General features: G+C 38.5%; 1 protein-coding gene across 1 annotated transcript in view; it reads left to right on the top strand.

The window, feature by feature from the left end:
• Nucleotides 1–15,015, top strand: part of VPS41 (VPS41, HOPS complex subunit) — a 116,558-nt gene that overhangs the window by 12,855 nt on the left and 88,688 nt on the right. Inside the window, exons 3-4 of the mRNA XM_009273491.2 lie at nucleotides 9,521–9,628; nucleotides 12,629–12,706. Coding sequence (XP_009271766.1) covers nucleotides 9,521–9,628; nucleotides 12,629–12,706 — 186 coding nt within the window. The remainder of the gene's footprint in view (nucleotides 1–9,520; nucleotides 9,629–12,628; nucleotides 12,707–15,015) is intronic.

The raw sequence follows: 15,015 nt of genomic DNA, 5'->3' as shown, positions 1-15,015 counted from the left end.
CTGATAAACAAGTACATGGATGTTTCTAGCTTTTATTCACTATTGCTCTACCTGCTTTTGAACCAGAGACTTCAAGATGAAATGCTCTTTGCTATTCTCATTCTTAAACCAACTAATTTATTTTTTCTGCTTTGTTAAGATTTTCTTGTGGGAACAAACTTTTTGATATGAAAGTAATGGAGGAAAAGAGGTTTATGTTCTCTCAGTAAGTTTTAGTCTCCAGAGGGTCTGGTAAAGTCCTCGAAATTTAAATTCAGCACAGTAAATAAAACAACAACTTGCAATAAAATTGCGTTCCAATTTATGCACTACCTAGCAAACTGGGCTTTTGGAGGTTAAAGGCCTTAGTCTGAGTTTTTCTTGGCATCCCTTTAGTGTTAGAGATTTGATTGCATTGAGAGAAATTGAGTCAGGATCCTAAGCCTGAAAATAGCACAGGTAGGCCTTTTATCATTGAGACAGGAACACAAGTCTGGAAACTGTATCCCAGGGATAGAGAAACAGTAATGATGAAGCTGCACTTTGCAATAGTTATGCATTCTTCTACTATAATTCTCCTTGTTTGTTCTGTCTCTTGTTTCTTCAGCACAGGTGGATATATCTGCCAAAACTGCGGAGGACGGAGTGCTTTCTTTTGGTTTGCTTTTGGATTTGTTTTTTCTTTTAAAAGAAGGCAGGGTAAGACCTAGGAATGGGCAGCAGGGAAGGTGTGGTGTTTGCATCATTTTAGAACATAGGAATCTTTTTTAAAAAGCAGATATGGCCAGAGGTCCTGGTTTCGGCAGGGATAGAGTTAATTTCCTTTCTAGTAGCTGGTATGGTGTTTTGGATTTAGGATGAGAACAAAGTTGATAACGCACCGATGTTTTAGTTGTTGCTAGGTAATGCTTACACTAGCCAAGGACTTTTCAGCTTCCCATGCTCTACTGACTGAGAAGGCTGGAGGTGCACAAGAAGCTGGGAGGGGGCACAGCCAAACTGGCCAAAGGGACATTCCATACCATGTGACGTCATGCTCAGTACATAAACTGGGGAAAGCTGGCCAGGGGGGCTGCTGCTCGGGGACTGGCTGGGCATCGGTCGGCGGGTGGTGAGCAATTGTATCATGCATCACTTGTTTTGTGTATTATTATTATTATTATCATATTATTATTATCATTTTATTTCAATTATTAAACTGTTTTTATCTCAACCCATGAGTTTTTCTAACTTGTGCTCTTCCAATTCTCTCCCCCATCCCACCAGGTGGGGGGGAGTGAGCGAGCGGCTGCATGGTGCTTAGTTGCCGACTGAAATTAAACCACGACACCAGATCTACTTGAAGATCTTTAATACATGACTTTGAGGTGTTATCTTTTCAAGGACTGAATGGGCTTTTAAATTGCACTTTGTGTTTCTTGATTATACAAAGTAACAATCCACTACTGTTTTTGCAACAATGAAAACGTAAGTTTTGGCACATCTTTGTGTTGTGAATTTCCACCTACTTTTATCAGAAATAATGATTCTTTAAATTATTTTTCAAAACCAGTGTTTAGGTTCCAGTTGTTGTGAGAAGAAACCTGAATTGGGCTAGGGGCTTTTCTGACTCCCATGTCAGAATGGCGGGCAATAGGTTGTCCTGTGGGTGGGTTCCTTCAAAAATGGCAGCATCAGGGGCAAACACAGAAGTTGTCAGATGTTACAATGGAAGAAATTTGAGTAAATAACTACGTCTTTTACAAAGATAGTGATATGTCCTCTTTGCCTGCCTCAGTAATTTGCATCTTTTGACAAATTTGACTTCTGAAACTTTCCAAAGGCAAACCTCCCTCCTACCATTTCTGACCAGAACTGGTCATCATCTTCAAGTAAGGTGAGCTTTCCAAATGATGCTGAAGAAGAGTAAGATGCTGCTGGCATGCATGCTCAATGCAGCGTGTGTTAATAGCCAGTCAGGTTACTCAAAGTTGCTGTAAGGAAACAAAAAGCACGTTTGCTTTTGGGATAGAGGGAAGTGGACAAATACCCAAAAAATATTCTTGGATCCCTTCTTATATCAAATAGATGATACACCAATTCCAATTTAGTATATGGGTTTCAAAGCTTTTACCTCGCATCTTTAAAGTACAAGTGATAATCTGATGCCTGCAATCATAAGGCAAGAGTAGGATTTATGAAGAGTGAGTGTTTTGTGACTCTTAAATGGGAATATAACAAGGAAGAGGGGGAGAAGGCCTATTTACCCCATCACAGGTATAACCAAGGTGTTATCATACATAAAATTTATCATACTTAAAATTATGAGCATGGTAAGACATTTGGTAGATAAAGATTAGGAGTTTTTCTTCATTTTCCTGTTCTCAAAAAACAGAACAAAAATGTGTTATTACCGAATAATACAGGGACTTTAAAACGTGATCTGGGATGGAAGTTGAAGTTGTCTCCAAACTGTGTTGTGACATTATGATGTTACTTCCTTAAATTCATCAACAGACATTAGCAATTTGTTACAACTTGCATTTTAATATTTTCTAAAACTGCTTTAAGAATATTAATACTCCTGTGTGTGTTATGTCGTGTTGCTCCTGTGTGACGTTTTCACTTGTAGCAGAATTTTTTGCTTAGTTTTTTAATTCACTAGCCATATTTCCATGTATTGCAAATGGGCAGTGTGTTTACTTGCATATGTGAACCCTGAATTAGTAAAATAGAATTGCTTTTTCCTTCCATGTACTTGAAGAACATCTATGCTGTTAAGGTGTGGAAAGAGGACATGGAAATACAGGACGGTAACTGTCTGCAAATCTTCTTGCTCAGTGGTCAGTCTTGATGTCTGTCGCCCCAAGTGTCTGTGAGTTGGCGTGGGTGTGCTGCTGGGATGGGAGCTGCACTCTGCTTTTCCTTGGATCCAAATGTAGTGTATTTGCTGAGCTCTTCGTGCTGGGTTCTGGTGTCTTGTGAAGAAGCTGCTTCATGTCAGGCTGTAAGCAGTCATTAAAAACTTGGTAAAGGAAAGCTGCTCTGCCATGAGGGTTGCCTGGCTGGAAGTGAGCTTCCAACTGAGGACGTGGTGGCTTTGAAGAGTAAGAAACTGGGGGTCCTGGCAGGCACACTGGAAGGTGTTGAAATTGGGATGGGAGTCCAGGCTGGGAGGGTTTGAGGAGAGTTAGGGTATCAGCAAAGGTCCATCTGAGGATTGTCAGGGGTCAAAGCAGAGCAGGTTTGGAGGGGGGTAGCTAGGGGAGGGTTAGGTTGTATTTCCTCTTGCTCGTGAGGGTTCGGGACTCTGCAGTCTTAAAAGTGGAGATTAAGTGTTACATTGGGAGCCAGCACTCTTAACCTGTTGGCTTTGGATAGTTGGATTATAGGTGGGATTGACTGGTACTTTGAAGTCAGGCCGCCCCCTTCAATCTCCATCTGATGTAACATTGTGGTGAGCAGAGTCACTTGTTTCCTTTTCCATTGGCATCCCAAAATCCAGGGTAGCCCGGTCAGCAGACCCAGCCCTGCAGAGCTGCAGTAAAGAATTGCTGTGCCTGCATCTTGCCTTGCCCTCCAGACCAGGCTGAAGAAACTGCCTGTTGTCCTGGCTGAGCAAGGGTGTCTAAACTGAAGCATTATTTCCAGGGTAGAGAAACTATACAGTTTGTCAGGCCTAATTACTGCCTTCAGGTACAAAAAAATGGGAAGTCTCAGTGTTTTAGCATCCAGCTATTAGAAAAAGTAGGTATTTCTGTGTGAAATATGGTAAAGCAGGAAGTGAGAAATGATGCACGTGGATATTCCTGGGGTGGTACGGGGAATATGGAGACTTGTGCGGACATCAGGATTACCAGATTATTTGGGCCACGTTTAGCCTAAATACGATCTGGGTAGAGAGAACTAGAGATGACAGACTAATGGAATAGTGAACCTGCTTGTCTGAGGGACTCAGTGTTAGGTGAGTATTTTCTCTGAAGGGGGAGTGGGGTTTAGCAAACCTAAAGTCACGTTCATTTATAAATCAGTGCTTCAGTATCTCGACCCTGAATGAAGGGAGATAGTCAGGCCCTAACAAAGGTCTGGGATCTGAACTGGAGAGGGTAAAGACTGAAAATAATCATCATTTCTTTACCAAGCCGAAGGAGGCATTATGACCCATGTGGTGCAATTCCCAGGTGTGGTAATGAGGTGAAGGTTAAATAAAAAAATTTAGCTGTATCTTTTGTCAGATAGTACTTGCTTCCTCGTGGAAATCTTATGAGTTATCCTGAAGTTTGTAAGGTGCTTGTTGGGCCCCCTTGTCCAAACTGAGGTTTGCACAGCCTCCCTGGCGCAGTCCTGCCCTCCCAGGCAATGCTGGTGATAGGAAGGGTTTGCGGATGGCCTGGGAGCCAGGGGTACCAGCGGGCGTACCAGCCGCTTGGATAAGTGCTCATTGCTCCCATGTCAATTAGGGGATTTGTAGAGGAAAGATCCTTCTCAGTCCGTCATCCCACAGGCCCTCAAAAACGAAACTGAGACAACCAGTCCGACCCCCTGATTAAGACATGATTTCCATAAAAAAAATTAACAGTTGGAGATGGTTATGCTCATCAAGTCAAGATGTCAAGACCAAAAAGGTAATACATGATCTTGGCAACTGAGTTCTGCTGGGTATTTTGCTGTACTTTGTGCTTCTGTACATATAGAAGAGAAGTAAGTAATTCTCCCTGGAGACTGCATTCTGGGGCTTGAGGTCTTTTAATGTTTTGGGTGGGGGGTTTTTTGTTGTTTTTTTTTTTTTTAAATTTGTTGTTGAATTTCTGTAATAAGTGAAGCTGCCTCCAGCAGAGCACTAAGGATGTGTTTATTCATTTTTACATAACTGAGGAAGTTCTGTGAACCTTTATTTTAACTGAAAAATAAATGGACTTGGTTTCTTTGGTTCTACTGGAGATTTTCACATAGTTTGTAAACTAGTAATTCTGGAGCTCTAACTAGTTTGATTTTTTTTTTTTCTTCTGCGTGACAGTGGTGACTGTTTAAATAAATAAAAATGCTGATTTCTTAGTAGGCTCTACATGGGTTTCCAAAGATCTGGCCCGTATTAAATGTCAAGAAAAGTTACTCTCACAAATTGCCAAGCAGCCTCTTCTCGCTTTTTAGCAGTAGTGTTGGGTTTGCACTTTGGCAGCGGAATGGGGTTTTTTCTTTTTGTTTTTTTAATGAGATTTTAGAATGTATCCTAAACATTAACTATTCAGATAGAACAGAGGCACAGCACTTTTAATGGCCTTTAAGCTAGGAGGAAACAAGCTAATTTAACATTTTTCTTATAATCTCTGAAATCGACATGAACTTCAAAGAAAGCATGAAAAAAATGAAAATGAGCTGTGGTTTTCTTGTTTGTTTGTTTTGTCTTTTTTTTTTTTTTAAGACATGGCCTTTTAGGAAGGCCTGTGACACTGGGGCCTTGTTGCAGTAGGATGTGAGTGTAGCTCCTTTGAAATTGCTTGAGTGGTGGACCTCAGGTATCTTTGAGTTTAAATGCTTTGCAGGGTCAAAACTTGCAGGTGTAAACAAGGCTGGAATGGCCACCTATAGTAATTGGAATTCTAGCTGGGACTGGACAGAAGATGTGCAGCAAAGAGGAAGGGCACTTGCCTTATAATGTATGCACCGTTTATTTCCATAAAGGCTTTGAAAAACTTTGAGGGCAAATTGTGCAGGAAGGATGACACTTTGCTGTCAGTGCCCGTAACATAATTAGAGTATCCGCAATCAGTAGAGCATGTAGTTCATGTGACAGACTGTCCTGTGGGCAGATCCTCTGCTGCAGGAGCAAATGTGGGCTAATGGAATAACTCTGGGAACTGCCCACAGGTTCCTTCTGGAAATTCTCTTCATGAGGACTGATTTCAGATTTTTTTTCTACTTCTTATTCCACCACAGTTGTTCCTGTAGGCAAAGCTGGGAAAGATGGGGCAGAATATCTGAAGAAGGTTGCGAGCCTGCGTTCAGAAAGGCAGATGAGCATCCCTCGCAGTGGCATTGGCCTTTTGAGAGCTTATTGCACATTTGCAGTTCTCCTCAGTTTTGTAAATCTGTTCCAGAAGAAGAGTTGGTAGCGAGTTTCAGACCTGTTAGGTGTGGGAAGAGGAATTTGTTTTCAGTTCAGGAGTTCAGTGGTGACAAATGGAAGAGCTCTTAGTAGGAAGGGATTTGTATTAGTCTCACTGGTTAATTTAGAGTATTTCAATCAATTGGAAATGTGCTTTCAATGGGAAATGTTTATGGATACCTGTTCTTTCCAGGTTCTTTCCAGCATATTTTTAGCAATTTGACTGCTAGCTTCAGCAGTAAAAGGCAAGTAGAAAACTAAATTAGCATTCCTGTGGTTGAAAAATGGTCATTATTTATTTTACAACACCACAAAGGTAGCTTCCTCCTTCTGTCAGCTCTGTGGGTCTCTGTCCCTTTCGGAATTTAAGGCTGCCATGTGTGGACTGCTTTACACATTTTGTGCAGTATATATTTCTTTTTCTCTTAATACATTTGATAAGAATTTCAAAATTCAGTGTTGTTGGGCTTGTTTTGCTTTGGGTTTTTTTTTAGGCAGAAAATACAGAAGTGTTAAGCGGTGGTACAAGAAGCAGTGCTATAAAATTTCTTTTCAAATGTTTAGAATCCTCTAGGATGGTTTAAAGGACTTCTCTAATTAAAAGTGCCATACACTTAGTAAAATCCATGTTAGTTGAGAAATACATTTTCTTTTTCCTTTAAAAAAGGAAAGCAATGAGTTTCCTTGTATGGGGTAAATGTCACTCTGTTTATATCTTAGCTTTGCTGCAAGTCAGGACTTGTACTATTCCTCTAGGTTGTCATAGAAACACAGCTAACTGTCACCTCAACTCAGGCTGCTGATGGTTTTATTTGTAGGTTTTCAGGATTATTAAAATTTAACAAAAATTATTGATTTGCTTTTTATTAACACTGGCTTGTGTTTACTTTAGAAGTTCAGACTGCATAAAAGCTTTTCCTGATAGAAAAATACCTTTAAAATGATTAAACTCTGATACTCTGAATAAGAGATCATCAAATGCATTTAATATATGAGGTAGAGTCTGAAGCAGTAGAGAAATCTTGCGTTTTTGCAAATCACCTTTTTCATTTTGTTTTGTTTACAGCAAGGTCCTCCCACCTCATTTCAAGTCACCTTTTAGCTTGACTTTTACTTAACATAAGATACCTGTCAAGAAAGCATGAAATGGGTACATCATAGTGCCTAATATTTGAAGTTTTCATTTTATTTACTTTTTTTGAAGCCTGGCAGAATGCTTCGGTGCACTGACTTTTGAAAGTATATATTTTTTGTATATGCATGTGCAGGAAAAATTACTTAGTTTTCACTCATAAATAAGACAGGCAAAACTTATTTACAGTAACTTTATCTAATGGTCCGTGGATGAATGCTTTTATGCAAACTACTCAAGGGACTAGAATTAACTTTTCACGTTGGTTGCACATTTGATGTCCAGACTCTAGCAACATGTGGGATCTTATAAAACTAGATGACTGGAGTTCAATTTTTACTTTTATGAATTTATTCAATGATTACCCATGCATTTCAAGTGTAATCTTTGTAAGCAATGTATAAAATGCAGTGATGTATTAATTGCTGTAAAATGGACGCATACTTCCTTACGCCTTCCTCCGATCACATGTACACTTTTTTCTTTGACTTTACTTCCTCCTTCTACCCTGTAGTCATTAAGGATCTCTAGGCACAAGGAATTTGGCTGATTTATATACAGCCCTGTAATTTGACATTGTCATTCTGTCGAATAACAACTTTTTTTGGTGTTAGATTTACTGAATAAAATTGTTTCTTGGTGGACATTTTGACACCTCACTTCAGACTGCTACGTCACGGACTGCTGACATCCCTATATTAATCTCATTTGTATTCTGTCATAAAACTCTCAAATAACGTTTTAAAAGGGCCTCTCTTTGCAGCGTATTTATGTAAGCATGGGGCTAAATATTGAATGTTTCCATAGGTCCGTATGGCTTTTCTGTGCTTTGTATGAGGGTATGTACGTATTACCGTGTGTGATGGTAGCACGCATGGTAAATGGCCGTAATGTCTAAGTTCGGAAAGACTGGCTTTAGTACTCCAAAGGCAGTTTAAACAAAGTATGTTTTATTAACATGTTAACATGTATCTTTTCCAAATTTATTTTTCACATCATTAGCTACAAGAAAATGTTGCACAAATATAGTTCTTCTGCCATAGGCTGATGCTGTGCATTTTTATTTTCTGTTCTAGGGATTGGAAAGCAGTGGGTGGTGGGAAGTAAAGGTGCTCCTTTACTAGAGCACTGCACTGGTATATTCTGGTTGCTTAGGAGTGGAAGACATATTTCATGTGGGAAACACACTCAACGTTGATGTGTTCATTAGAACTAACAGTGAGTGTAGGAGACTATTATTGCAGGTATACTGTTTCCCAGTGAGGACCAAGGGATATATATGGGTTTGTGTATGTCTATGTATGCATAGATATAAACTGAAGCTTATGAAATCTCTCTCTGGCATTGTACTGCAGTTGACCATCTGTTACAGATAGATGCCTATGACCAGAAAGCTATTTTGCACCTTGGATTTTCTTTTCCTAAGAGATAAACATGTTGGGTGTTCTTTGATCAATGAATTTGCTGCTTGTGTTTTTTAGCTCGGTCTCCTTTCTCTTCACTCTGTGCCACTTGATGCATCATCTGTCTTTGCATCGAAGTAGTGATTGGGTGATAACACCTAATATGCTTGAAAAGAAAAAGAGAGGAAAGCTTTGGTATTTACCAGAAAAAGTTCTTAACATGCAGATGATATAGGTGATCCATAGGAATATGCTGTGTCTGGATCCTTTTCCCAGGCCGTTTTGCAATAACATATTTATACTCTTTTTTTTAACATAAACCTATTGGTGCATTTTATACAATTAACTTATTCCTAGTGGATTCTTTTTATTTTTGTTCACAGCATTTTGTCTCTATCCATCCTACAGAGGTGCAGCATCTTGTAAAGGTCTTGAAGTTCCTTGTAACCCACGTGCTTCAGCGTAGAGTGAATTGTGGCTACAGTGGCACAGTTTATTTTATCATCGTCCATTTTTTCCCTATCCATCCCTTTTATATTTTTCTTCTAAACTGGGAATGACTAACTTTATGTAACAAAGTACTCATGTACATTTTTTCCTGCTTTTTAGATATCACCTAAGTGCCTCTTATAGCTGAATGGATAACCTGCTATAGCGTCTTTGTTTGCACCCAGAACTTTGGAGTAAAAAGAGAAATCAATAACAAAAAAGCACAACCCAAGCCCTCTCCAATGATGATAATGTGAAAGTTTGGCTTTTGATTGTAATGGCTGTTGTTAAGAGATAATAGTGATCCATCTTCACCTGTTGCTGTGTGATAGTTTTGGGGTATCTTTTAATTTGTTTTTATTTAAAATAAACTTCTAAATGTTTGTTTGTTTTTTCTCTTGCTCCCTTTTCCTTACACTCTTAAAAATTTAGGAAGATGAGAGTGAAGAAGAACCTAAGCTGAAATATGAACGACTTTCTAATGGAGTGACTGAAATTCTCCAGAAGGATGCAGCCAGCTGCATGACGGTGCATGAAAAGGTATTACGTGACTTTATGGCAGACATAGAACTTCTGCTTGGTTTTATGTATACATCTGTGCTTATAATGCACCAGTATATTTCCATGTAGAAGTGCTGCCAAATCTAGAGGTGCATTGCAAGCCAACACTAATATAAACAAAATTCATGGTAAACTTGCATTGAACAGCACGCACTTTCTTAGTGAGAAAATGAGGTGAGAAAGGTGCAGGGATTTGTTAGATGGGATGTTTACATAAGCTACTGAGAAAATGCTCACTTGATTTTAATTGTGGACAGTATTATGAACTAGAATTGGGATACAGTCCCAACTTTCTTTTATTCAGAAAGGAAAATGGCATATACTGTGCTTACTTGTACAGCCTGAATCACTGAAGACAGACTTTTTCATGCCAGGGGCCAGCTTAGCATATATTCAGCTGTGGAAGGCAACAGAGTTTCTGTTAATACTGTGTGGAAGAAAGTAATTACAACATTCCTTTTTTCTTTGGTGGTTTTTTTTTGGGGGGTGTCATACTAACACTTCCCTGTTCCCCTTCCCTGATTCAATATGTTAAAAACAAGGAGAGGGAATGCACATACTCTGATACTGGTAAGGTTTGAGACATACAAGAGAATGAAAGGGAGAAAGTGATGAACAATGCAAAGTAAAGAAATTTTACAAAGAATCATTCCTTTGTTCTTACAAGGAAGAAACTTCATATGTTTCTTTAGTGATTTAAACAATTGCTTCTTTATTTTCTGAGTTTTCTTCTTTTATAAATACTGAATAACACTTTAAAATATTGAGAAATGCTGAAGAGCATCTGAAAGTATGAGTTAATGATTTGTCAAGTAACTATTAGTATGTAAGACACAATAGCTGTTTTCTGAATGTATAATTTTTCACAGCCAGTAATAGCTCCTTAACAGTTATTGTTGAGGGATCTATCTCTATTATTTGGCTATATTTCTAGTTTGACTTGCGCTGTGTTTCTTTTACTCAAAGGACTGTTGCCATGGCTCAAGAGGCTCTTAAGATGAAGCTTGTATTTTAACTGTGCGAATGAAAACAATAAGTCTTTTAAAAATGTTTTTGACAACTTAGAATTACACAGATATTTGGAAAATTGGCAAGCATTTCCTCCTGGTCTGTGGCCTGTTTGTGTTACCTTTTTTTTTCCTGAGCCTCAGGTAAATTTTGAAAGCCAAGAGATGAACAGGAGTTTTTCTATAAGGATGTGGACAGATACAGCTTTAACTATAGTGTCACAGAGAGTGACAATACAGGAAAGCTGTTTAAGTATCCCGGCACTTTTAGTTTTCCAGCAAACTAGATACACTATTTATGAGAAGGATCAATATTGTTAGAAGCCAGGTACTGGAGTCTTTTAGGAATAGGTCTCTTACAATAGAGAGCTTAAAAATGTAGCTGGGTTATAGGTTTTGCAAGGGTGTTTTCTATTTTGTTCTGGGTTTTCTGTTTGTTTGTTTTTTCCCTGCAAGAGCAGGAAAAGCCCTACTAAACAGTCATCATTGGTAAAATTATATAGTACTATGTAAAACATGCCTCTGATTAAAGCAGTTTAACTTTGCTGGGAATCCTGAAAGTCTGGCTTCTGTATTCAGACTAATTTCCCCCCCCCAAATTACTTCTGTTTTTTTTTTTTTTTTTTTTCTCTTTTCACTGCTAAAGCATCATATTTTCACCAGGCTTGCTGTCTGCACTGGATGACTAATCGTCATGGCACCTGGTGCATTCAAGCAGGCCTGTGCAGTGGAATAGTCATACCTAGTTATGTCTGCACACCTGATGTTTTATTAACCAGTATTGATTTTTTTACCCGGGGGACTTTTTTCTTCCTGAAAAAAGGCAACCTTGCAGGAGTGAAAGGCATTGCAGGGGATGAATTTCTAATGAACCCCTTCTTTCCCTTTTTTGACTCCTTTTAATGTAGCTTCATATTTTAAGTGCCTGAACTGAAATTTCATTTTAAGCAATTCCATTTTGATAAATCCTTTTAAACCTTGACTTTCTGTAAGGTTATTTTTTAAAGATTGTGCTGCCTGACTGACACGCTTAGCAGTGCCTGTAAATTTGAGCATTTCATTATAGTTTGCAATGAAGCATGCTCACATGCAGTGAAATGCAGAGAATTGAGGAGCCTAGACTATTTGAGTAATGCTGAAAGGAGGGGGGGAATAAAAGAAACCTCTGTCATAAATCAAGTAGTACCGAAGTTCTTCCTTTTCTATTTAGGTGTAGTTCACATGGTTCAATTAACAGCAGATCTCTCAGAATCAATTCCCTTCTTGTTTGTATCAAAATAAGTTTGTGATAGCATGCATTTGTGTGGAGATTTCTTTATTTTGCTACTATTTTTTAGAATGAAACTCCTGAGATTTCCAAAGAAAAGTGTATTTGTCTTGAGAGTGTTCAATGTAGGAGTGTTACTATGTGAAGGAAAGCAAACCCAGTGTTTATCTGTGTGCTTAAATGCACTGTCAGAGACCTTCCATAATTCAGCAGTATTTTACCAATGGCTTACTGGTGGCCTTTTGCTGTCTTTGAATGTTTTGGTTTTATGTTAACGATGAAGGAGAATTAAAAATAAAGCCTAAAGGAAACCATTATGATTGAAACAAAGCTGCAGAAAGGATCTAGGAACTATTTCAGGTCTGTGTTGGTCCTTGCTTTCATGCTGCATTTTTAATTTGCTGCCACAGTCCATCAGGCAGTGTGTACGGACTGCAGACACACCATTAGTTGTCAGTGGATGAGGGTCCTCATGACTCATTCTGACAGCTAACTTGCACTATCACAGTAATATGGGCTTGAAGCCCTGTTTTATTCTTTAGGTGCAGTTAAAATAAGCTTTGTCTATAGAAGGTGGTTGGTTCCCTCCCCCCCCGCCCCGTGCTCCTAATCATTAATCTGCTAAACATCCCGGAGTTCATTTAGCGGTGCTGTAGTTTTGGTTGCGGTGTCTTTGTTTATGTAATAAGTCTCTCTCTTTTACAGTTTTTGGCACTGGGAACGCATTATGGCAAAGTTTATTTACTTGATGTCCAGGGGAACATCACACAGAAGTTTGATGTTGTAAGTATGGCATTATGCAGAACACATCTACTGGGATGTAAAAATGCTGCGATGTACTAAGTAATAAATAAGTTAATGCTCTTGCTACACCTGAAATTTTACTAATGCATTTCATGAACTCCCTCCCCATAACATAAGAGGCAGTGTATAGTCCTTGCAAAAAGAAGTTACGCTGGATGGTTTTGTGAAGAGCACATCTCAGTTTACATATAATAAAATTTCTTCGTGAAGACAGAAGAGGAAATACATATTTATGATTGTAAATGGCTATTACTAATTATGTAACCCAGAGGCTCGTGACTTCCATAAGGCATGAGCCTGCTCATTAGGTGACTATTGTCAGTAGTTAGTGTGTGCACTATCATCTTATCTAGTTGCCACAAGTAATTGAAAATTGATTGATTGCCTTGCTGGTTCAGGTTATCTACTGCAAATATATAACGCTAATATTTTATGTGAATGTTTTGAAGCTTGGACTCTTATGGGATTGTATTGATTGAAGGAGAATCAGCAGACTTTTTCCTTATTGTGGTTCCTGATATTAGAGGATGAATGAAATGCTAAATTTAAAGCTCTGTTCTAGAGTATTAAACGTTCCTTTTAATTGTGGATATTTGTTGATTGGTTTTTTGTTTTGTTTTTTAATATCTCATTTTCAAATTCCCTGTCTTCCACCGGAGGTTGGGATTGTATTGATTGAAGGAGAATCAGCAGACTTTTTCCTTATTGTGGTTCCTGATATTAGAGGATGAATGAAATGCTAAATTTAAAGCTCTGTTCTAGAGTATTAAACGTTCCTTTTAATTGTGGATATTTGTTGATTGGTTTTTTGTTTTGTTTTTTAATATCTCATTTTCAAATTCCCTGTCTTCCACCGGAGGTGGGAGGAAGAGAATTAGTAATTTTTTTTTTCTCCTGGCATTGTCACAGAATCTAGTAGCCAAGCATTGGTTTTTCATAGCAGTGTCAGCACTTGTCAGAGTATCCATCACAAGATGTTGGCATGTTTGCAGAGAGAACGTATGTTCTAAAGCTGACACAGCTAGCTGCATGGGAGCGGTGAAAGGTTTTGTTTATATTTTTGAAAAATCTAATTATGTGATTGTGCAAGGGGGGGTAAAAAAGTCACAGCCAAAATCTAGACTCCTAGGCATAACCTTTGGAGGAAATTTTATATATAAAATTTGGTCAGATTGACAATGACCTTACTGGGTATTAATGAAGTTCAAGCTAATTATGTTCTTCTATTTCTTTTAACTTTGTATGTTCATCAGCCCCACAGAGGAGATGCTGACTGCATTTCAAAAGAGAAAAAGCTTTTGGTGTCTCCCTTACAGTTCTGAATACTTTACATGTATGCTACTTGCTAAAGATACAGTTTCTTTCTCTCCAAAGTAATCCATTTGGGGCAGGCCAGATTAAAGTGTACCTGAATTCTTCTCTTCCATGTCTGCAGTAAAAGACTGACTCAAAGACTCACTCAAATTAAGTGGAGATCTTCTATTGAGTCACTCATTAAATGTCTTAGACTTGTATTCGTTCCACTGTGTGTCAGGTACTTGGAAGAGCTCATTTGTAGAACTGCCATTTTTTTTCCTAAGTGCATCACCAACGCCCTGTTCTCCCACACTGGTTCCAAAAGGTGAAATCCTCCTCTTTCTGTAAAATCTTAGAGCACTGCCTAGGTGTAGAGCAAGGAACAAGGGGACCTGTTGTCTACTAAAGACTGTAAAATAAAATCCCTGCATCCTCTTTATACCCACCCACCCAAATCTGCTATTCTTTTCTTTGCTTTTCCTTAATAAAAAGTCCTACCAGTGCCTGCTGGGAGGGTAGTTTCTTACAATGAAGTTGAGGTTGGGCTATATAAACCACTTTCTGCTCTACAGTGCTTACTTGGTTATCGCTTTTCCAAACTCGACCTGCTTCAGGATGAAGGTTTTTGTGCCGTGTTTTCTTATAGAGATGGCAATGATTTCTTTTTAACTGTTTGACTACAAACTGCTGTTTGAGATAGAGGATAGGAAAAAGAAATGCTTCTTGGATTCTATTCTTAATGTTTCTGTCTCTTTTTGTAACGTACATGTCTCCAGTGCAACAGATAAATTATATCATGGATCAGGTGAAAAGGGTGCTTATTTTTTTCTTTTTTATAGTTTGAAGAAAAATTATTTTGATCTAGGACCATTTGTCTTTAAAAGAAAAGTTTTCCAAGGAACTACTAAGTATTGTAGAACAGAATGGGCTGCCTATGTGAGAAACAAAGCAGCTCAGTGACATCCTTGGCTGCTTAAACAGCGAAGTTTTCT

The sequence above is a fragment of the Aptenodytes forsteri genome, unplaced genomic scaffold (assembly GCF_000699145.1).
Source record: "Aptenodytes forsteri isolate BGI_AS27 unplaced genomic scaffold, ASM69914v1 Scaffold270, whole genome shotgun sequence".
In the NCBI taxonomy this organism is placed as follows: domain Eukaryota; kingdom Metazoa; phylum Chordata; class Aves; order Sphenisciformes; family Spheniscidae; genus Aptenodytes; species Aptenodytes forsteri.
Note: the sequence above shows the minus strand (reverse complement) of the source record. Positions and strands in the feature narration are given on the sequence as shown.